Source organism: Nomascus leucogenys, chromosome 6 (assembly GCF_006542625.1).
Source record: "Nomascus leucogenys isolate Asia chromosome 6, Asia_NLE_v1, whole genome shotgun sequence".
NCBI lineage: Eukaryota > Metazoa > Chordata > Mammalia > Primates > Hylobatidae > Nomascus > Nomascus leucogenys.
The window spans coordinates 46,054,428-46,077,546 of record NC_044386.1 but is presented as its reverse complement, the minus strand read 5'-3'; the positions used below and the strand labels follow the sequence as shown (position 1 = coordinate 46,077,546).

The 23,119-nt window shown below is 43.2% G+C and overlaps 2 protein-coding genes across 5 annotated transcripts in view; one reads left to right on the top strand and one right to left on the bottom strand.

The window, feature by feature from the left end:
• Window positions 1-17,692: 17,692 nt before the first annotated feature.
• Window positions 17,693-20,832, bottom strand: PIGBOS1 (PIGB opposite strand 1). Of its 4 annotated transcripts, XR_004030427.1 has the most exons (3): window positions 20,753-20,832; window positions 19,414-19,855; window positions 17,693-18,374 (listed from the first exon to the last, which is right to left on the bottom strand). XR_004030427.1 is itself a non-coding variant. In XM_030814063.1 (2 exons), exon 2 carries the CDS (start codon window positions 18,297-18,299, stop codon window positions 18,135-18,137), a length of 165 nt encoding a protein of 54 aa, XP_030669923.1. In that variant the 5' UTR covers window positions 18,300-18,374; window positions 19,414-19,630; the 3' UTR covers window positions 17,710-18,134. The 4 variants fall into 4 exon arrangements, 3 of the variants coding, with proteins under 3 accessions (XP_030669923.1, XP_030669924.1, XP_030669922.1); XM_030814063.1 differs by lacking the exon at window positions 20,753-20,832 and having other exon boundaries at window positions 17,710-18,374; window positions 19,414-19,630; XM_030814064.1 differs by lacking the exon at window positions 20,753-20,832 and having other exon boundaries at window positions 17,710-18,374; window positions 19,438-19,630.
• PIGB (phosphatidylinositol glycan anchor biosynthesis class B) overlaps window positions 19,446-23,119 on the top strand; it is a 36,793-nt gene continuing 33,119 nt past the window's right edge. Inside the window, exons 1-3 of the mRNA XM_003266951.4 lie at window positions 19,446-19,919; window positions 20,774-20,906; window positions 21,775-21,895. Of these exons, the coding sequence (XP_003266999.1) occupies window positions 19,757-19,919; window positions 20,774-20,906; window positions 21,775-21,895 (417 nt within the window). The 5' untranslated portion in view covers window positions 19,446-19,756. The remainder of the gene's footprint in view (window positions 19,920-20,773; window positions 20,907-21,774; window positions 21,896-23,119) is intronic.

Below are 23,119 nucleotides of genomic sequence, written 5' to 3'. Positions count from 1 at the left end.
TTTTAATATATAAAAATAGATATATGTATGTGTATATGTATGTATTATCTAGCTCTGTCTGCTAAGAGGTCCTAGAAGCGATTATATCAAAGTAGCTATGAGTACACTTAGCACCTGGATCTTGATTTCTTAATATCCCTTTCCAACAAAAGGAACCAATTACATGATATTATATATGGAAAATCCTAAATTAAAAAACTATTAGTGCTAATAAATGAATTATGCAAAGATGCAAGATACTAGATCAACACATAAAAATTAGTTGCATTTCAACGTATTAGAAATGAACAATTGAAAAGGAAACTTTAAAAGTTCTGTTTACAATAATATCAAAAACAATAAAATACCTAGGCATAAATTTAACCAAGAAGGTGCAGGATTTATACGTTGAAAACCACAAACCACTACTGAAAAAAAAATTAAAGAAAATCTAAATAAATGAAAAGACATGGCCAGGTGCAGTGGCTCACGCTTGTAATCCCAGCACTTTGAGAGGCTGAGGCAGGTGGATTACCTGAGGTCAGGAGTTTAAGACCAGCCTGACCAACTTGGTGAAACCCTGTCTCTACTAAAAATACAAAACTTAGCCGGGCGTGGTGGTGGGTGCCTGTAATCCCAGCCACTCGGGTGGTTGAGGCGGGAGAATTGCTTGAACCTGGGAGGTGGAGGCTGCAGTGACCCGAGATCGCGTCACTGCACTCCAGCTTGGGTGATGAGTGAAACTCCTCAGATAAAAAAAAAAAAAAAGAAGAAGAAGAAAAGAAAAGACATTTAATGTTCACGGATTCAAACACATAATATTGTGACAATGGCTATATTCCCCAGATAGAGCTACAGATTCAACATTTTTGAAGAAATGGAAAAGCGTATGCTAAAATGCATATGAAATTGCAGAGGACCCAAAAATTTAAAAAGCTCATGCTTCCCAATTTCAAAACTTACTACAAAGGTATAGTAATTTAAAAAAAAACCTATGGTATTGATATAAAGACATATAGATGAGTGGAATAGACTTGAGAGTCTAGAAATAAAATTATGCATCTATAGTCAAGATCATTCAATGGAGAAAGAAGTTTCCTCAGCAAATGGTGCTGGGAGAACTGGATATCTACATGCAAAAGCATGAAACTGAGACCTGGCACGGTAGCTCACGCCTGTAACTTCAATACTTTGGGAGGCCAACACAGGTAGATCACTTGAGCTCGGGAATTCCAGACCCAACTGGGCAGCATGGTGAAACCCTGTCTCTACTAAAAATAGAAAAATTAGCCAGACATGGTGGCTTGCACCTGTAGTCCCAACTATTCGAGAAGCTGAGATGGGGGGATCGCTTGAGCCCAGGAGGCGGAAGTTTCAGTGAGCAGAGATCGCGCCACTACACACCAGCCTGGGCGACAGAGCAAAACCCTGTCTCCGAAAAAAAAAAAAAGGAAGAAGAATAAGAAATTGGACTCTTACCAATACCATATACAAAATCACATGATACACAAAAATTAACTCAAAATGAATCAAATAGCTGAATATAAGAACTAAAACTCTAAAACTTTTAGAGGAAAACATAGGCATCGATCTTTATGACCCTGGGTTTGGCAATGATATTTCTTTTTTTTTTTTTTTCAATGATAATAACTCAATTCTCTATTTGACAAAGAAGAAGGAGAAGGAAGAGGAAGAAAAAGAAAGTGGGATAAAGGATCAGAAAGGGAGGAAAATAGAAAAAATTAGAGTATGACTCCAGGGTAGACCTGTTTTGTTGTCGCTGGGTTGGTTGCTTGGTTTGTCTGTTGTATTTTTCATATGTTTCGCCATGTTGGCCAGGCTGGTCTCGAACTCCTAGCCTGAAGTGATCAACCCGCCTCGGCCTCCCAGAGCGCTGGGACTACAGGCGTGAGCCACCACGTCCAGCCCCCACATTGCTTCTGGCCTCCACGGTAGACCTCCCAGACGGGGCGGTCGGGCAGAGGTGCTCCCCACATCCCATACGGGGCAGCCGGGCAGAGGTGCTCCTCACTTCCCTGGCAATGATATTTCTTAGATTTGACCACAAAAACACAAGCAACGGAAGAAAAGAGTAGATTAATTAGACTTCACCAAATTTTTTGTAAATGGCACATAGAAGCACACTATCAACAGAGTGAAAACACAACTTACAGAATGAGAGAAAATATTTGCAAATCATATATATCTGATAAAATTATAGTATCAGAATATATAAAGAGCTGTAAGTACTCAACAACAAAAAGACATAACCCAATTAAAAAGTGGGCATATGAATACAATTGAATACACATTTCTCCAAAGAAGACATAAAAATGGCCAACTTCAAATGAAAAGATGTTTAATGTCATTAGTCATTAAGAAAATGTGAATCAAAACCACAATGAGCTACCACTTCAAACTCACTAGGTTGGAAAGAAAGAAAGAGAAAGAGAAAGAGAGAAGGAGAAGGAAAGGGAGGGAGGGAGGAAAGAAGGGTGATTTGGCAAGGACATGGAGAAACTGGCAATGTAAAATAGTGCAATCACTTTTTCCAAAGTTTGGTGAGTCTTCAAAAAGTTAAACAAATGACCTAGCAAGCCTGTTCCTAGAACTATGCCTAAAAGAACTGAAAACAGGCATCCAAACGAATATTTAATACTTATACATAAGTGTTCATAGCAGCATTATTTACAACAGCCCAGAAATGGAGACAAACGGCCACCAAGGAATGAATAAACAAAAATGTGGCACGTCCATATAATGGGATTTTATTCAGCCATAAAGAGGAATAAAGTATTGATACATGTTACAACATGGATGAACTTCAAAAACATTACACTAAGTGAAAGAAGTCAAACACAGAAGGTCACATATTGTATAATTCCACTTATATGAAACATCCAGAGCAGGTAAATCCATAGAGACAGAAAGCAGACTAGTGGTTTCCAGAGGCTGGGGAGAGGGAGAAATGAGGTGTTGACTGCTTATTGCACACGAGGTTTCCTTCTGGAGTGATGAAAATGTCTTGGAACTAGATAGAAGTGGTATTTGCACAACGTTGTGAATGTACGAAATGTCACAGAATTGTACACTTTAAAATGGCCAATATTAATTTTTTGTGATGCAGATTTTGCTTCAATTTTTTTTTTAAAAAAAGAACCAATACTTTTTTTTTTTTTTTTTTTTTTGAGATAGAGTTTCACTCTTTTACCCAGGCTATAGTGCAGTGGTGTGATCTCGGCTCACTGCAACCTCCGCCTTCCGGTTTCGAGCGATTCTCCTGCCTCAGCCTCTCAAATAGCTGGGACTACAGGCACCCGCCACCATGCCCAGTTGTTTTTGTATCTTTAGTAGAGACGGAGTTTCACCATGTTGGCCAGGCTGGTCTCGAACTCCTGACCTTGTGATCCACCCACCTTGGCCTCCCAAAGTGCTGGGATTACAGGTGTGAGCCACCGTGCCCGGCCCCAGTACTTCTTGATTCAAAACTTGGTGTGGGTCCCGATGTGTTGGCTCACACCTGTAAGCCCAGCACTTTGGGAGGCCAAGGTGGGCAGTCAGGAGTTCCAGACCAGCCTGGCCAACAGGATGAAAACCCATCTCTACTAAAAATACAAAAATTAGCTGGGCATGGTGGCACATGCCTGTGGTCCCAGCTACTCGGGAGGCTGAGGCATGAGAATCACTTGAACCCGGGAGGTGGAGGTTCCAGTGAGCCTAGATGCCTAGATTGTGCCACTGCACACCAGCTTAGGCAACAGAGCGAGACTCCATCTCAAAAACAAACAAACAAACAAAAAAAAACAAAGAAAAACAAAACTTGGTCTGGGAAGGAAAAAGATGAGCAAGAAAGTAAAAGAGTGCTCAGAAAATGACAGTGACATGCAAAGGACACAGGATCCATCCTGAGGGAGGACTATTCCTCAGTTAAAGACTTGATTATTTTTAATGAGACTATAATTTTGCTTTTTTTGGCACAATGGAGCATGCTGAGAGCCTGGAGCCTCTGATGACATATGGGTCTGAGGCCTGCTGCTGCCTATTCCCTACCCCCGGTCCCATGGTCCCTTCCCAGCTTTGCATTCCCTGCCTTGCTTCAGAGCAGTGACTGGGTCACCTTGGCTGGGGGAGGCCCACGTTTTGTCATCACCTTCCACCCTGGCAGAAGCCTAAGCATGGATAGGTGCAGGAAGGTTCAGGCTTGGGCCCATATCCCAGCGCACTGTCAACCTAAAAAAAAGACATCAGAAAAAAATATTTCATGATATAATTATTTTATCTGGGAGTAAGCAAAAAGAATTATAACCTGGGATGCACAATTATAGCAAGCCACAAATGCATCCAAAGAGGGGAGGGTACAGGGAAGCCTTTATCGATAAAACAGAGAAGTTCATGTAAGCTGCTTAGAAACAGTTTATTGGTACCAGAGGCTCAAAGCCACAGTTAGTGGTAGATCACTGGTAGAGAAGCCATTATCAGGCAAGTCTTCTTTTGAGATCATCTTATCTGAATTGCTGCAGTCCTAAAAAATGTCTAGTAAGAAATCGTGTCAAAGAAATATGTGCTGCCGGGCGCGGTGGCTCACACTTGTAATCCCAGCACTTTGGGAGGCCGAGGCGGGCGGATCACGAGGTCAGGAGATCGAGACCACGGTGAAACCCCGTCTCTACTAAAAATACAAAAAATTAGCCGGGCGTGGTGGCGGGCGCCTGTAGTCCCAGCTACTTGGAGAGGCTGAGGCAGGAGAATGGCGTGAACCCGGGAGGCGGAGCTTGCAGTGAGCCGAGATCGCACCACTGCACTCCAGCCTGGGCGACAGAGCGAGACTCCGTCTCAAAAAAAAAAAGAAAAAGAAAAATTAGTCGAGCGTGGTAGTTTGTGCCTGTGATCCCAGCTATTCGGGAGGCTAAGGCAAGAGAATCACTTGAACCCAGGAGGCAAAGGTTGCAGTGAGTCAAGATCACCACTGCACTCCAGCCTGGGTGACAGAGTGAGACTCTGTCTCAAAAAAAAAAAAAAAAAAAATCATCTCCACTAGTAATCATTCTCCATCCCCCCTTCATTCAACCCCTGCCAGCCACTAATCTACTTTCTATCTCTAGACATTTACCTGTTCTAGACTTGTCATACAAATGAAAACATACCAATAGGTGCCATCTTGTGCATGGCTTATTTCGTAATGTATTGTATTTTTTTCCTTGTTATAGCACATACTTCATTTATCTTTTTGGCTGAATAATATTCCTTTATACAGATATACCACGTATTTATCCATTCATCAGTTAATGGACACTTGGGTTGTTTCCACTTTTTGGCTATTATGAATAATGCGACGAACATTCATTTGCCAGCTTTAGTGCGAACATTATATATATTTTTTGTGTGTGTTTTGTTTTGTTTTGTTTTTGCAGTTGCAAGATTTCATAGAGTGAAAACAGAGCTCCCATACAAAGGGAGGGGATCCAAAGAGGGTAGCTATTGCCGGCTCGAATGCCTGAGTTTATATCCCAATCATTGTCCTTCCCACTGTGCTCTCAGGCAATAGATGATTGGCTATTTCTTTTCCTCCTGTTTTTGCCTAATTAGCATTTTAGTGAGCTCTGTTTACTACCTGATTGGTCAGGTGTGAGCTAAGTTGCAAGCCCCATGCTTAAAGGTGGATGCGGTCACCTTCCCAGCTAGGCTTAGGGATTCTTAGTTGGCCTAGGAAATCCAGCTAGTCCTGTCTCTCAGTCCCCACTCTCAACAGGAAAACCCAAGTGCTATTGGGGAGGTTGGCTGATGACCGTTCTAACTGCTTCCCGCTGAATTGGGGCATAGTAGGGGTTGTGCAGTTGAGATTTCCTCAGGAGGGGTGACTTTGATATCATTGACATCGAAGCATGGGCTAGCAGGCTGGTCCAGGGGTCTGTGGTAGATCTTAGTCATGGACTGCATCTGGGGCTCCATTTGAAGAACTATTTGTAGCTTTACAGCTTCAATTCTGGAAGAGACAAACTTAACAAGGAGGTTAAAGATACAGGGTCCAAAGAGGAGTAACAATATTATAGCTGTTAGAGGTCCTAAGAAGGGGAGAATCCAGGGCATCCATTGGCTGAGGAGGCCCCAGGGTCCGGTGTTTTGAAGCTCCTCTGCTCCACGTTGTATTTGATCTCGAATTTCTTTAACTTTCTTGGTGATGATTCCGGATTGATTAACATAATAACAGCATTCTTCCCCTAAAAATAAACAGGTTCCCCCTCTTTCGGTGGTTAGCAAGTCTAAAGCTCTTTGATTTTGAAGGACTACTGCTGCTAGGGAGTTAAGTTGATCTTGCAAGGTGACCAGGGAGTCGGTGACCCATTCCATGTCACCATTTAGTTCTTGAGATAGTTTGTAATAGAACTGAGTAGAGGTTGTGATACCGCCAATGCCAGTACCTAGTCCACCTAGCACTCCTGCTCCGACAACAAAAGGAAGAATGGGTACTCTTTTATTGCGGGGCTTAGGTACGACATAATTGTATAAATCTTGTTCAGTGTAGATGGTCATAGGGGGCACTAAGAATGAGAGGAAGCATATAGATTCTGAAGAGCCATTCAAACAACGATAGGCTGATGTACCACAGACAGAAAATATTCCTGAGGGTAGGCAGACTATTCGTGTGGGGGGAGTTACCCATTTGATGCATTGGGAGTAGGTTGTGTCTATCGTATTGCTAAATTTTACACAGGTGAGGTTTGAAGTATGGGTTATTTCCAGATTGGAAACAAGGGGTCCTACTAAAATGGAAGTGGTGTTTATTTCTGTGCTGAAGTTGTTCCATTGCTCAGGTACAGAGATTGAAATGTATGGCCTGAGGTGCAGGGGGAGGCACATTCAACGGTTAGTAGGGTTTTCGGCTGAGACCTCATGGAGCCCAGTGAGGGTGGTATTAAATAGGCTGACCAGGCAAGTATGAGTACGGAGGGTTTCATGTAGTTTTGAGAGATCTGGTACTTTGTAGGGGCTAGGCGTGCTATGTACCCAGGTCAGTTGGGAGATTACTTCGTTTACGTGTTTTTCTCTTGCCTGATCTTGAACTCCACCCCCATCAGACATACCGGTATGGGTGAAGTAAGTCCAACAGACAGTGGCTCTAAGTCCCCAGGACAACTAGGATTAATCATTTTCCCTGTCCAATAATGGGTATTTGCATGCATGCAAACAGTGGCAGAGTTATAGCAGTTGCAGGGCATATGGGTGGGGGCGGTGAAGGTGGGGTTTCCCTTAGATAAACTCCTATACGATGGGGCATCAATATTTCCAGGAAGCCGCATTCTCCATGGAAACTCTTGGTAGGGGGAGCTACTGGTCACACAGCAGCATGAAGGGGGTGCAGTGAGAGTGAAAGGGGGTAAGAGAACAGTAAAGAGAAAAACATCATAAGGGAGGGCCATGGGGATTTACGATTTTAGTTACTTTCCTCACAGTTGTTGCTTGAAGAGCAGGCGCAGATCCTCTAGAGGTTCACAGGAGTAGCTGGCGTTGTCTTCTGGATTTTCTGGTTCCTTTGGCAGTATCCAGGGTTTGACTCGAACGTGATGTATCCAAGACTCCACTCCAGCCACTTTAACCACAGTTGGGGTAGATAAAATGACTGGGTAGGGTCCTTCCCAGGATGTGTCTAGGGATGGGGAATTAGAGGGCAGGGACTTGACTAATACCACGTCACCAGGGTGGAATAGTTCTTTTCCCTCCTCTTGGGGACAGACTCCTTGTAATGTTTTAAGAACTTGTTGATATTTGGCTAAGGAGGTGACGTCTGCAACTAAGTTGGCTGTCTCTCAGTCAAGCCCGAGGTCATTGGTTAGGAAGGGCTGTCCATACAGCATTTTGTATGGGCTAAGTCCTGCTTTTTGGGGAGAGTTTCGGATTGTTAGTAAGGCTATAGGCAACAGAGCACGCCATGCAAGGTGGGTTTCCTGGGTTAGCGTTTTTAGATGTCATTTGAGTGTTTCATTCATTTTCTCGACCTTCCCTGATGATTGTGGCCTCCAGGTGCAGTGTAAGTGATATCGCATACCTAACACGTGGGACTCCCTGGGTTACTGTAGCCTTGAAAGTGGGACCATTGTCACTCTGTAAGCCTCAGCGAAGTCCAAATCTGGGAATTATTTCATGAACTAGTGCCTTTATTACCTCTTGGGCCTTTTCTGTCCTACAGAGGAAAGCCTCTGCCCAACCAGTGAAAGTATCTACCCAGACTAGTAGATACTGAAATCCCTGAGATTTGGGCATGTGGGTAAAATCTAGTTGCCAGTCTTCTCTTGGGTAATTGCCTGTTCTTTGTTCTCCTGAAGGAGCTTGGCGATAAGGCAGGGGATTCTTTCTTTGGCACACTTCACAGGCCCTGACTATCTGCTTGATAGTTTTGAAAAGGCCTGATCCAGTAAATAATGATTTGGCCATCTGATGGGTGCTATCAATGCCTAAGTGAAAGGTTTGGTGAAGGGTTTTAAGTAATTTCCATTGGTTAGCTGCAGGCAAAAGTATTTTACCTTCTTCAGTGGCTAGCCATCCTGAGGGGAGGAAACTATATCCTCGTGAGGTTCCCCATTCTATTTCTTCTTCTGAGTACTGGGGCTTGGTTTTCCAGAGGGGATTATGCCATACTAGGGGTCCTTTTATAAGCATTTCTAATGGAGGGTCCTGCCTTGTGGCTCTTTTGGCTTCAATATCCGCTTGGCGGTTCCCTTCTATTTCCCTTTCCTTTCCTTTCTGATGACCCCGACAGTGTAAGACTGTCACTTCTGTAGGTTTCTGTACAGCCAATAATAATCTCCTAATGGCTTCCTGATGTTTGATAGGTGTTCCCTCAGAAGTTAGGAATTCCCTTTCTCTTATATTGCTGCGTGAGCATGGAGGACTAGGTAAGCATACTTAGAGTCTGTATATATATTTACCCCTTTTCCTTCTCCTAATTCTAGTGCCCGAGTGAGGGCTATTAGTTCTGCCAGCTGAGCACTAGTTCCTGGAGTGAGGGGATTACTTTCAAGTATTCCATTATCACTGACCACTGCATACCCTGCTTTTTGAAGTCCTTTTTCTACAAAGGAACTTCCATCAGTGTACAAGTTGAGGTCGAGATCAGTCAAGGGAACCTCTAAAAGGTCACCCTCGAGTGGCGTAGGTTTGAGCAATTATTTGTTGACAGTTATGTTCTATCTTTTCTTCATTGTCTGGAAGAAATGGGGCTGGGTTAAGAGTTGCACAAGTGCGTAGTCACAGCACTGGCCCTTCAAGTAATAGAGCCTGCTATTTAAGTAAATGGTTGTCTGACAGCCACAAGTCTCCTTTAGCAGTGAGTATGCCATTCACATCATGAGATGTCCATACAGTAAGATCTCTTCCCTGTATCATTTTAACTGCTTCAGATACTAAGACTGCTACTGCCACCACTACCCGTAAACAATGAGGCCAATCCTTTGCCACTGCATCAATTTCCTTACTCAGGTATGCCACGGTTGCAAGCTCATCCCTCAGACCTGTGTAACGACTCCTAGAGCTATTCCTGTTTTTTCTGTGACATATAAAGAAAAGTCTTGCCCCACTGGCAAGCTTAACACTGGGGCTTGGGTTAAGGCCTTCTTTAGGGCCTGGAAAGCTGCTTCTGCTTCAGCTGTCCATCTTACTAAATGGGTATTCACTTTCTGAGTTTCCTTAATTAGTGTATATAATGGTCTGGCTATTTCGTTGTGCCTGGGAATCCATATTCGGCAGAAACCTGCTATGCCAAGGAACCTTCTTAGTTGCTTTAGGGTTTTGGGATAAGGATAAGCCAGTATAGGCTGGATACGTTCCTCATTGAAGGCCCTGGTGCCTTTGGATAATTTTAGCCCTAAATATTAAACCTGCTGTGAGCAGAGCTGTGCCTTTGGTTTGGAAACCTTGTAGCCACAGGTGGCGAGGAAATTTAAGAGCTTGGATGGCTTGGTGGCACAAGGTTTCTGAATGGGCAGCTAAAAGTAAATCATCCATGTACCAAAGGACAAGAGTGTCCAGGTACGAGAACTGACTGAAGTCTTGGGTTAATGCCTGGCCAAATACATGGGGGCTATCCCTGAACCGTTGGGGTAAAACAGTCCAGGTGAATTGAGACATTGGGTTCAAAGGATCTTCAAAGGCAAACAAGAATTGAGACTCAGGATGTACAGGGATGCAGAAAAAGGCATCCTTAAGGTCCAGGACTGTAAACCACTCTGCTTCCTCTGGTATTTGAGAAAGCAGAGTGTAAGAGTTAGGTACAGCTGGGTATAGAGGGACAACGGCCTCATTGATAATCCTGAGATCTTGCAAGAACCTCCACTGTCCGTTGGGTTTCTGTACTCCTCAAATTGGAGGATGGCAGGGGCTACTGCAAGGTTTTACTAGGCTTTAGGCTTTTAGGTCCTTAACAATTTTTTGGAGTCCTTGGGCCTTGGGTCTAAGGGGGTACTGCCTCTGGTAGGGAAAGGAGGTGGAAACCTTTAGTTTAACTTGAACAGGACGGACATTCTTTGCTCGTCCATATTGTCCTTCTGTTGCCGAGACTTCAGGCAGGGGAGAACAAACGGGTGTTCCTTCTCCTATATTCAGGTGTATAATGGCCCCTGCTTTTGCTAGAATGGTCTCTCCCTAACAAGGGTGTGGGGCTTTCAGGCATAATTAGAAAAGCATGAGAAAAGAGTAAAGTCACCCAGTCACAACTTAGTGGCTGGGAGAAGTATCTAGTGACTGGCTGTCCTAGGACCCCTCAGATAGTGACAGATCTGGAGGATGGTTGTCCGGAACAGGAGAGTAAGACTGAGAAGGCCGCACCGGTGTCCAGGAGACAGTTAACCTCCTGGCCCTCAACGGTCAAGCATACCTGAGGCTCTGTGAGGGGGATGGCATGGGCTGGCGCTTGCCCCAGGCACCCTCAGTCCTGCTGCGGGATCATCTGGTTAGTGGCTTCTGACTCAGAGGATCTTCTTCCCCTGGGGCAGTGGGTCTTCCAGTGATTTCCTTGACATAAGAGGCATGGACGAGTGGGTGCCTTATTTCTACTTGGACAATCTTTTTTAAAGTGTCCTTGTAGACCGCACTGAAAGCAAGCCCTATTAGGTATTCGATTTGCCCAGCTTTTCCATTTTCCAGAGCCTCCAAAGTCCGCTTGCCTGAGGGCCATGACTAAAGCGGTGGCCTTTTTTTAAATCCCATTTGTCCCATTCCACCTGCTCCTCCTGATATCTATTATAAAAAACCGAGGTTGCCAAGTTCAACAGGTTTTCTAAGTTTTGCTCCAGGCCTAAGGTGGACTTTTGAAGTTTTTTTCTAATCTCTGCAGCTGACTGAGTGATAAACTTATCCTCTAAGATAAGTTGGCCTTCAATATAATCAGGTGACAGAGAGGTATGCTTCCTCAATGCCTCTCTTAGTCCCTCCAGAAAGGTGGTAAGATTTTCTTCCTTTCCCTATATAACATAGGACATCATTGAATAATTCATAGGCTTCTTCCTAGTTTTCCTTAGTCCTTCTAGCACGCAAGTTAGCAAACGTCTGCGGCACCAATCTCCATGTCCTGATTCTGTGTCCCAGTGAGGGTCTACACTGGGAACTGCCTGCTGGCCTGTGGGGAATTTTTCTCTTTCTTCTGTTGTCATCCTATCATTGACCTGACTGAGATACCAGAGATCGGCAAACTCTCAGGCTGCAGTTATGGCGGCACTTCTCTCATTTGGGGTTAGTATCTGATTAGCAATAACATTGTATCTCTCCATGTCAGATCAAAGGATTGTCCTAACCGTTGTAAAACATCAATATAGCCATCAGGGTTATCTGAGAATTTACCTAGGTCTATTTTAATTTGGTTTAAGTCTGAGAGAGAAAAAGGTATACGCACTCTGGCTGGGCCCAATTCTCCTCCTCCCACTGCTTGGAGTGGGCATAATCGGGGAAAATTGGCACTCTGGTTCGGCGTTTACCCCTTTGTCTATCTCCTTTTGGACAGTTTGGGTTGAAGGGGGGTCCTTATTAGTTGGGGAAGGAGTCGGGGGGACGCTGGGGTAGGGAGTAGACTCTGAGGGCTTCCTGTAGGGCATAAATCACACTTTTTACATAACTGCGAGTTGTCTCTTAATGAAAAGAAAGTTTGTACATATGGCACTTCACTCCATATGCCTTCTTTTCTACAAAAGAGGTCTAGCTGTAAGCTGGTGTTATAATTTATACTTCCCTCAGGAGGCCAGGTTTCTCCCCCTTGAAGAGGGTATCGCGGCCAGGCGGTACTGCAGAAGAATATAAGTCATTTTTTTCTTAGCGTCTGAGAGTCCAATTGGTCCCAATTCTCCAGAATACATCTTAGGGGCGTTTCTGCCTTGGGAGGAACGTTTCTCACTGCTTTGGAGGTCCCTTCATGGTCACCAAATGTTACTGGGGGTCCTTACTCCCAGAGCTCCCAAGACGGTGGTGGGCCACTTCCAAGATGGTGGTGGGCCACTTCCAAGATGGTGGCGGGCCGCTTCCAAGATGATGGCAAGCCTGGTGGTCTCTGACCTGGGGTTCTTGGCCTCACGGATTCCAAGGAATGGAATCTTGGGCCATGCAGTGAGTGTTATAGCTCTATTAGAAGCCATGGGTCACGGAAGAGAACCGTGGAACCCAGTGACTAGTGTTCAGCTCGATTAGGACGAACCCAGGCTCTTAGCCGTGCAGGAACAATGGCAAGCCTTTAGCCCGATCAGGAAAGGCAATGGGCGCCTCGCTGGATCAGGAGAACAGCAGACACCCTGCCAGATCTGGAGGGATGGAAGTCAGCGGCAGGTCTGCGACAGCAGCTAACAACAGGGATGGACGGCAAGCAAAAGCTCAGCTCGAGCCATAACAAACATGGACCAGAAGAGTGCAGTTCCAAGATTTAATAGAGTGAAAACAGAGCTCCCATACAAAGGGAGGGGACCCAAAGAGGGTAGCCCTGAACATGTATTTTCAATTGTCTTGGGCATATGCCTGTAAGGGGAATTGCTAGGCCATATAGTAACTCTACGTTTAACCATTTGAAGAACTGCCGAACTTTCCCAAAGTGACTGCACCATTTTACTTTCCCACCAGTAGTGTATGAAGCTTCCAATTGTTCCACATCCTCACCAGCACTTGTAATTTTCCATCTTTTTGACTGCAGTCATCCTAGTGAACATGAAATGATAACTCAGTGTGGTTTTGATTTCAATGAATGCAGTATCTTCACTGGGAAAAAAAAAACTCAAGCCTCTGGTACTTGATATGTAACAACTAAACTGACATCCTTTTCAAAAGGAGGATCAAAAGCAGCTTACTTTAACTTGATGTGTTAGGATTATTCCTTGAATGTAATAACATTATATATTCCTGTCATGTGATTTGAATGTGCATCCTATGGGAAGAGTCCATGTCCCTTGCCTTGATGACTTTAGGCTTGAGCATGTGACATGCTCTGAGACAAAATATGAGAAGATGTGATAATGTGCCACAATTGAGCAGAAACTTAAAATTGCTCTCCATCTCTCTCTCTCCTACACTCTGTCATAGCCCTGACAGAGGCTGCTCCTTGAGCTTCGGTCCCAGAATGAGAAGACACAAAGAACAGAATTCCAGTCTAGAGCTAAGCAAAGCCAAACCTGTTACCCAGCAGACACTTGGTATTTAAATTAAAATTTTTATAACTGCTTTTAAGTGCATAGGAAAAAATCTTGCCAAGCACAGTGGCTGGCGCCTAGAATCCTAGTGCTTTGGGAGGCCAAGGCAAGAAGATCGCTTGAGTCCAGGGGATTGAGACCAGACTAGGCAACAGAGTGAGACCCCATTTCTACAAAGATTTGTTTTAAATGAGCCAGATGTAGTTGTGCACAACTGTAGTCCTAGCTGCTGTAGAAGATGAGACGGGAGAAATCACTTGAGCCCAGGAGTTCAAGGTTATAGCAAGCAATGATGATACTACACTCAAGCCTGGGTGACAGAGCGAGATCCTATCTCTTTAAAAACAAAAAACAAAAAGAAAACCTCAAAAGATCATACTAAATTGTTAAACGTACTGAATAAATCCATTTATACAACAATAATTTTCACTTTTCACTTTTTTCCTTTTGTAATATTAGAATGCTTTAAGGAACATAATATACTACTTTTGTAATTTCTTCATTTTCTTTTTTTAAAAAGTACCTATGCTAGGCCAGGCGCAGTGGCTCACGCTTGTAATCTCAGCACTTTGGGAGGCCACGGCAGGGGTATCACTTCAGGTCAGGAGTTCAAGAGCAGCCTGGCCAATAGGGTGAAACCCCATCTCTACTAATAATACAAAAATTACTTTGGGAGGCCAAGGCAGGCAGATCACGAGATCGAGACCATCCTGGCTGACATGCTGAAACCCCGTCTCTACTAAAAATACAAAAAATTAGCCAGGAGTGGTGGCACACGCCTGTGGTCCCAGCTACTCGGGAGGCTGAGGCAGGAGAATGGTGTGAACTTGGAAAGTGGAGGTTGCAGTGAGCTGAGATTGAGCCACTGCACTCCAGCTTGGGCGACAGAGCGAGATTCCATCTCAATAAATAAATAAATAAGCCAAGTGTGGTAGCGGGCACCTGTAATCCCAGCTGCTCAGGAGGCTGAGGCAGGAGAATTGCTTGAACCTGGGTGGGGGAGGTTGCAGTGACCCAAGATCACGCCATTGCACTCTAGCCTGGGCATCATAGCGAGACTGCATTTCAAAAAAAAAAAAAAAAAATTACCTATGCTGGTCTCCACTTAACATAGCTGAGATTAAATTATAATGAATTTACATTTTAAGAAAAAGGACATCAATAATAAAAACATGTTGATTTAGATAAAGAACTTCGTACATATGTGATTACATTTATAGATCTCATTGCAAATACAAGCTTAATGGAAGCATTCCCTTTGAAAACTGGCATAAGGATGCCCTCTCTCACCATTCATATTCAACACAGTATTGGAAGCACTGGCCAGGGAATCAGGCAAGAGAAAGAAAGAAAGGGTATTCAAATAGGAACAGAGGAAGTCAAATTGTCTCTGTCTGCAGATGACATGATTGTGTATTTAGAAAACCCCATTGTCTCCGCCCAAAAACTCCTTAAGCTGATAAGCAACTTCAGCAAAGTCTCAGGATACAAAAATCAATGTGCAAAAATCACAAGCTTTCCTATACACCCTTAACAGACAAACAGCCAAATCATGAGTGAACTCCTATTCACAACTGCTACAAAAAGAATAAAATGCTTAGGAATCCAACTTACAAGGGATGTGAAGGACCTCTTCAAGGAAAACTACAAACCACTGCTCAAGGAAATAAGAGAGGATACAAACAAATGGAAAAACATTCCATGCTCATGGATAGGAAGAATCAATCACGAAAATGGCCATACTGCCCAAGGTAATTTATAGATTCAATGCTATTACCATCAAGCTACCATTGACTTTCTCCACAGAATTAGAAAAAAAATACTTTAAATTTCACGTAGAACCAAAAAACAGCCCATATAGCCAAGGCAATCCTAAACAAAAAGAACAAAGCTGGAGGCATCACGCTACCTGACTTCAAACTATACAAAAAGGCTACAGTAACCAAAACTCCATGGTAATGGTACCAAAACAGAGACATAGACCAATGGAACAGAACAGAGACCTCAGATATAATACCACACATCTACAACTATCTGATCTTCGACAAACCTGACAAAAACAAGCAATGGGGAAAGGATTCCCTATTTAATAAATGGTGCTGAGAAAACTGGCTAGCCATATGCAGAAAACAGAAACTGGATCCCTTCCTTACACCTTATACAAAAATTAACTCAAGATAGACTAATAACTTAAATGGAAAACGTAAAACCATAAAAACTCTAGAAGGAAACCTAGGCATTACCATTCAGGACATTGGCACGGGCAAAGACTTCATGACGAAGCCACCAAAAAGCAATCGCAACAAAAGCCAAAATCGACAAATGGGATCTAATTAAACTAAAGAGCTTCTGCACAGCAAAAGAAACTATCATCACAGTGAACAGGCAACCTACAGAATGGGAGAAAATTTTTGCAATCTATCCATCTGACAAAGGGCTAATATCCAGAATCTACAAGGAACTTAAATTTACAAGAAAAAAATAACCCCATCAAAAAGTGAGTGAAGGATATGAAGACATTTCTCAAAAGAAGACATTTATGCAGCCAACAAACTTATGAAAAAAAGCTCAATATCACTTGTCATTAGAGAAACGCAAATCAAAACCACAATGAGATACCATCTCACGCCAGTTAGAATGGTGATCATTAAAAAGTCAGGAAACAACAGATGCAGGTGAGGCTGTGGAGAAATACAAATGCTTTTACACTGTTGGTGGGACTGTAAATTCGTTCAACCATTGTGGAAGACAGTGTGGCGATTCCACAAGGATCCAGAACCAGAAATGCCATTTGACCCAGCAATCCCATTACTGGGTATATACCCAAAGGATTATAAATCATTCTACTATAAAGACACATGCACCTCCAGGCGCGGTGGCTCATGCCTATAATCCCAGCACTTTGGGAGGCCGAAGCGGGCAGATCACGAGGTCAGGAGATTGAAACCATCCTGGCCAAAATGGTGAAACTCCATCTCTACTAAAAATACAAACATTAGCTAGGCATGGTGGTGCACACCTGTAGTCCCAGCTACTAGGTAGGCTGAGGGCAGAATTGCTTGAACCTGGGAGGCAGAGGCAGAGGTAGCTGTGAGCCAGTATCGCGCCACTGCGCTCCAGCCTGGGCAACAGAGCCAGACTCCGTCTCAAAAAAAAATGAGTTTATGTCCTTTGCAGGGACATGGATGAAGCTGGAAACCATCATTCTCAGCAAACTAACACAGGAACAGAAAACCAAACACCACATGTTCTCACTCATAAGTTGAACAATGAGAATACATGGACACAGGGAGGGGAACATCACATACTGGGGACTGTCGGTGGGTAGGGGGCTAGGGGAGGGAGAGCATTAGGACAAATACCTAATATATGCAGGGCTTAAAACCTAGATGATGGGTTGACAGGTGTATGTACCATGGCACATGTATATCTATCTAACAAACCTGCACGTTCAGCACATGTATCCCAGAACTTAAAAAAAAAGAAGAAAATACAAACTTAACATTAAGGTAAAAAGTAATACCAATTCTTAGTAAGTTCAAAAAAATTTTTAACTATATGAACAGCTTCATAATAAATTAACTACTCCCTTAACACCATTATTAATGCAAATTTGCTTAGTGGATTAAAAAACATCTGTGTCATATCTGCCATCCTCTCAAACCACATCTGCCTTCTCTAAAACCTCAATTTAATCTGAGCCATCCCAATTCTCAACTACTCCTTCATACTGCCTGAGATGAAAAACAGCTGGGATTGAATGACTGCCAAAATATATTAAACCAATCTAACTGCAGGGTAACGGAGTAGATTTCTGCCTGAGGTAGTTTAACTTGGTTCACATATCTACAAATACTATTGCAAACACCCTTCCCAATTATTTGATACACACTGAGACTGGCACCCCATAATACTGCATATGCTGAATTCCTAGAAAAATAAACCTCAAGTAGAAAATATTCCTAAAATATTCACTTTTGTTTAAAAGGAAATTACTTATCTGTCCTGGTAAAAAGACATAAAACGACAAAAATACAATAAACATTAAAATTAACAGCGTCAGGTTAAAAAATCATTATCCATGATTTATTTTTAAATACATCTATGTTTTTGCTAGATTATTTAGAGTTAACATAATTAAATGGAACTTTAAGCAATTATTATGGTTCATCTCCATGAGGTATTTTTTTTTTTTTTTTTTTTTTTTTTTTTAGATGGAGTCTCGCTCTGTCACCCAGGCTGGAGTGCAGCAGCGTGATCTTGACTCACTGCCACCTTCGCCTCCCAGGTTCAAGTGATGCTCCTGCCTCAGCCTCCCGAGCTGGGATTACAGGCGCACGCCACCAAGCCTGGCTGATTTTTGTATTTTTAGTAGAGACAGGGTTTCACCATGTTGGTCAGGCTGGTCTCGAACTCCTGACCTTGTGATCCACCCTCCTCGGCCTCCCAAAGTGCTGGGATTACAGGCGTGAGCCACTGCGCCCGGCCTAACTCCATGTAGTATTAACTTTTCTTCTCTTCTGATTCTTGTATCAGCTGCACCCTTTCTTTTAATTCCTTCTGATCTTTGGCATACTGTTCAAATATTGGTTGAAAAATATATACTCCTCCAGCAATTCCAAGGATAGTGGCAAAAAGCAGTTGTGCAAAAGTCAATCTCCTAAACATTGCTGCAACAAATAAAGCTCAAGGAAAAGGTGGTTTTGGAAAGTTACACTCCACACCCAGGAAATCTCTTCAAATCTGTGTACAAAAATGGAAAGCAAAGCCATCACTTAGTACAATGTCTTTTTAAAAGATTTTATGTCACTACTTTGCACTGGAGTGAACAATATTTTTATAATATGTTACTAATTAAAACAAGAATATAAGTATATAAGGAGTACAGGAAATGAATTAGGGAAGGGTATAAGACAAAGCTAAAATCTTTTCTATTACAGAATGTTCTCAATGGTTTTAAATGCATACTTTTTTTATTTTTTTTTTTTTTTTGAGACGGAGTCTCGCTCTGTCGCCCAGGCTGGAGTGCAGTGGCGCAATCTGGGCTCCCTGCAAGCTCCGCCTCCCGGGTTCACGCCATTCTCCTGCCTCAGCCTCCCACTTAGCTGGGACTACAGGCGCCCGCCACCACGCCCGGCTAATTTTTTGTATTTTTTGAACAGACGGGGTTTCACCGTGTTAGCCAGGATGGTCTCGATCCTCTGACCTCGTGATCCGCCCGCCTTGGCCTCCTAAAGTGCTGGGAATACAGGCGTGAGCCACCGCGCCCGGCCTGGTTTTATTTTTAACAGGAGGAGTGGGCCGGACGCGGTGGCTCACGCCTGCAATCCCAACACTTTGGGAGGGCGAGGCGGGCGGATCACGAGGTCAGGAGTTACAGACCAGCCTGGCCAATATGGTGAAACCCTGTCTCTACAAAAAAATACAAAAATTGGCCAGGCGTGGTGGCGCGCCTGTAGTCCCAGCTACTCGGGAGCTGAGGCAGGAAAATCACTGGAACCCGGGAGGCAGAAGTTGCAACGAGCCGAGATCGCGCCACTGCACTCCAGCCTGGGCGACAAGAAAGAAACTCCATCTCAAAAAAAAAAAAAAAAAAATCCAAAAAAAACAAACAAAAACTAACAACAGCAACAACAAAAAAAATAGGAACCATTCAGCCTGTTTCCACATCTGTACAAGCTAAATCGTCTCTACCCTGCCTACCTCGTTGAACACGCATTTTTTGTGAGAGCAACGAATCTGAAATGTTAACACCAACACTGACGTCTATAATTACCGTTACCATTTTTAATAACCACTCAGGCACCTCCGACTGTTCTGCGCCTGCTCCACGTCGCTAAACTCGCTACCGCCTGCTCCCCTCCAGAAACCGGGCTCCTTCCGGCAGTTTTCGGACCCCCGAGCACAGTGACCGCCAAGCCAAAGGCGAGTAGCGATCCCTCGGTTCGGAAACGGCGAAAAGAAACGGTAGGCGGGTCACCACGTCGGGTGGGAGCGACGAAGTTGCCAGTTCCGGTCACTTCCGGGCTTCCGAGCGACGGCTGCTCGCAAAGGTCAAACTTAATGGATGGACGAGCAGCGCGCTACCGCAGCTTTCTTCCGCCTCAGGAAGGTGGCGGCCGGGGATGAGGAGGCCCCTAAGCGAGTACGGAATGGAGCCGGGGGGCGGAGATGCTATCCTCACTTTGCGTGGTCTCCAGAACCGCTCCCACGGCAAGATAAAGCTGCGAAAGAGAAAGTCTACTTTGTACTTCAGCACCCGGGAGAAGAGCGCCAGGCGCCGCGGGGGTGAGTGAGGGGACGCTGTCTGGAGAGCTCCTGCCCCATCTAAAAGGAGCCTCGTATATTTCATTACCAGCCAGTTGCCCGTTGAACTCAGTGTTGCCAGATCTTAACGAGTTTTGAAATGCTGGAAACACAGATTTTAATATAAATTCTGATTTTTAAATGTTGGCAACTAAATTCAAATTTTTAAAAAATACTCTGTATTTGGCCGACAGGCTATCCATTTGTGGTCAAGAGCAGGACTTTGGAGACAGCAGACAGACCCGGGTTTGAATCCTGATAAGTAATTTACAACTTTATTTGGACAAGGCAGTTTAATTTCTGGGCCTCAATTTGCTTGTCTGTAAAATGGGGCTAATAATACCTATCCCATAATATTGTTTGGAGGATTAAGTGAGATGCATGTAAAGAAATTAACACAGTGCCTGGCATATATAATAGTAAGCATCAATATATATGTACAGAGGACCATTTTATATTGCACATATACAAAGGGCTGCTTCCCAAATTAGTAATTTGTTAGCTGGTTTCTTTCATTAGATACACACATAGTATGACCTAATTAATTAGCCTAAGGCCTTAGTTAACCCACTCCTTTTTTTTGTATTTATTTTAATATTATCTTTATACAATAAGTTGCAAGAAAAGTTGGTTAAACTAAAACAGTGGCAGTCACCCAGTGATGAGGCTGTGGTCCTTGTATAACCTTCCCCAGGTTGGCTATAAGAATGGTGTGGAGGGGCCAGAGGTCCCTACTGTGCCTTACAAGGGGCCAACCAGAGCAGCAGATTTTAAGTACTGCAAGTGGAACTGCCTGACTTTTGTGTCACTATTACCTGTTTTGTTCTGTTTTTCAGATCTTCTTGGAGAAAATATTTATCTGGTCTTGTTTACCATAGCTTTACGAATATTAAACTGCTTTTTAGTACAGACCAGTTTTGTTCCAGATGAATACTGGCAGTCTCTTGAAGTTTCACATCACATGGTTTTCAAATATCCTTTGTGGTTTCTTTTCCAGACTATGAGTGTGTAGTTCATCTTGGAAATTGTGCTCAGTTTCTTTTAGAGTAGTCCCCCCTGCTCGCTCGTCTTCAGGAGATAGTTTCCAAGATCCCTAGTGGATGCCTGAAAATGTAGACAGTACCAAACTCTATATATACTGTTTTTATATATGTAAAAAATATACACATGCTTATGATAAAGTTTATACAAATTAGGTACAGTAAGAGATTAACAGTATTAAAATATAACAAGTATAAATTATAACACAGTACTATAATAAAAGTTATGTGAACGTGGTCTCTCTCAAAATATCTTCGTATTTTCAGACAGTGGTTGACTATGGGCAACTGAAACCATTGAAAGTGAAACCACAGATAAGGGGAACTACTATACATATTTTCAGTTTTCCATATTTTCCCCAAATAATTTTAACTCATCAAAGTTCACTATTATTTTATACAAATATTTCTCCTGTATCTTTCATGTTAATATACTTGACACAGCCGTTAGCTTACATTCCCACAGTACTTAGCACTTGGAGGATACAGAGAAAGTAAAAAACACATTACTGCCTTGAAGAAGTTAAGAGTTTAGTTGGCCAATTGAATTTTTAATGCAAATATCCAGTATAAAATGCTGTTTTAAGACTGCCACAAAATAAAATATTGTTTTATAAATGGAAATGAAAATAGATTTTGCCAAGTGAAGTGGCGTGCACCTGTAGAGGCAGGAGGACCACTTGAGCCCAAGTTTGAGACCAGTCTGGGCAAGAGAGTGAGACCCCATCTTAAAAAAAGAAAAAAAAAAACACGGAAATAGGTTTCAATATTATTTGACATTTACTCCTTAATGTTACTAATTATGGTTATTTGACTTGGGAATGGACAGAGAGATTGAGGAGTTACACTTATCCCTTAATCTTTGCAAGCATTTACAAGATTCTTCATCTTTTAGGGAAAGATAGTGTTCAGTTGCTGGTAAGTTTAAATAAAAGTAACCAAAATACTTATAAAAGTAGATTTACTCTGCCTTTTTCAATCTTAATGTATATTAACTAAATGATATTGGGGCCATGGAATTTGTTTTTAAAAGGCTACTGTTGCTAAAGTCCAGCCATATCTGGGAAGCCCATGATACTACAGACATACTGTGATGTGTAACTCTTTAGTTTGTGCTGAAATACAAGACTGAGCATGAAAATATCCTGCCGTGAGGAATCCTGTTATGATGTGCAGATTTTCAAAATGACTATATTATGTATTATTTGGACATTAGAAGTGTACTTCTTTCTTTTTTGGGGGCGGGGGGGAACGGAGTTTCGCTCCTGTTGCCCAGGCTGCAGTGCAATGGCGTGATCTTGGCTCACCACAACCTCCACCTCCCGGGTTCAGGCGATTCTCCTGCCTCAGCCTCCCGAGTAGCTGGGATTACAGGCATGCGCCACCATGCCCGGCTAATTTTGTATTTTTAGTAGAGACGGGGTTTCTCCATGTGGTCAGGCTGGTCTTGAACTCCTTACCTGAGGTGATCTGCCCGCGTGATGGCTCACGCCTGTAATCCCAGCACTTTGGGAGGCCGAGGCAGGCGGATCACCTGAGGTTGGGAGTTCGAGACCAGCCTGACCAGCATAGAGAAACCCTGTCTCTACTAAAAATATAAAATTAGCCAGGCGTGGTGGCGCATGCCTGTAATCCCAGCCTTTCTGGAGGCTGAGGCAGGAGAATCGCTTGAACCCAGGAGGTGGAGGTTGTGGTGAGCCGAGATCATGCCATTGCACTCTAGCCTGGGCAACAAAAGCAAAACTCCATCCCCCCCCCGCAAAAAAAGTATCACTTGAGAGCACCGTTGTATTTTGTGTTTTTTACCTTGTAAGTAGAAGACCATGTGATATGATTTTATGAAGTCTGTATACATCTAAACCCACTGAGGATTTAGTGTTGAAATTAAAACTTTAAAAATTTTAATTTGACAAAAATTTAATGATCTGCATAATCATTGTGCTATATAGTAATTAGGCATCAACAGTAAGTAGGATTGTAATTCCTAGGCTATTAATTGCTGGGGTCAGTTGCCAGGAGATGGTACAAGGGCAGGACTAATGGTGAAAAAGTTTCTCTAGCCTCACTCCCATGATCTTTTAAGCTGTCATCAGATGAGACGGCTCTCCCTGATTTCTGTCAGTGGGGGTTAATGGCTCAGCA

Bases quoted from the DNA above. Each gene is read 5' to 3' on its own strand.
- PIGBOS1 (XM_030814063.1), bottom strand. From the start codon at position 18,299: ATGTTTAGGAGATTGACTTTTGCACAACTGCTTTTTGCCACTATCCTT.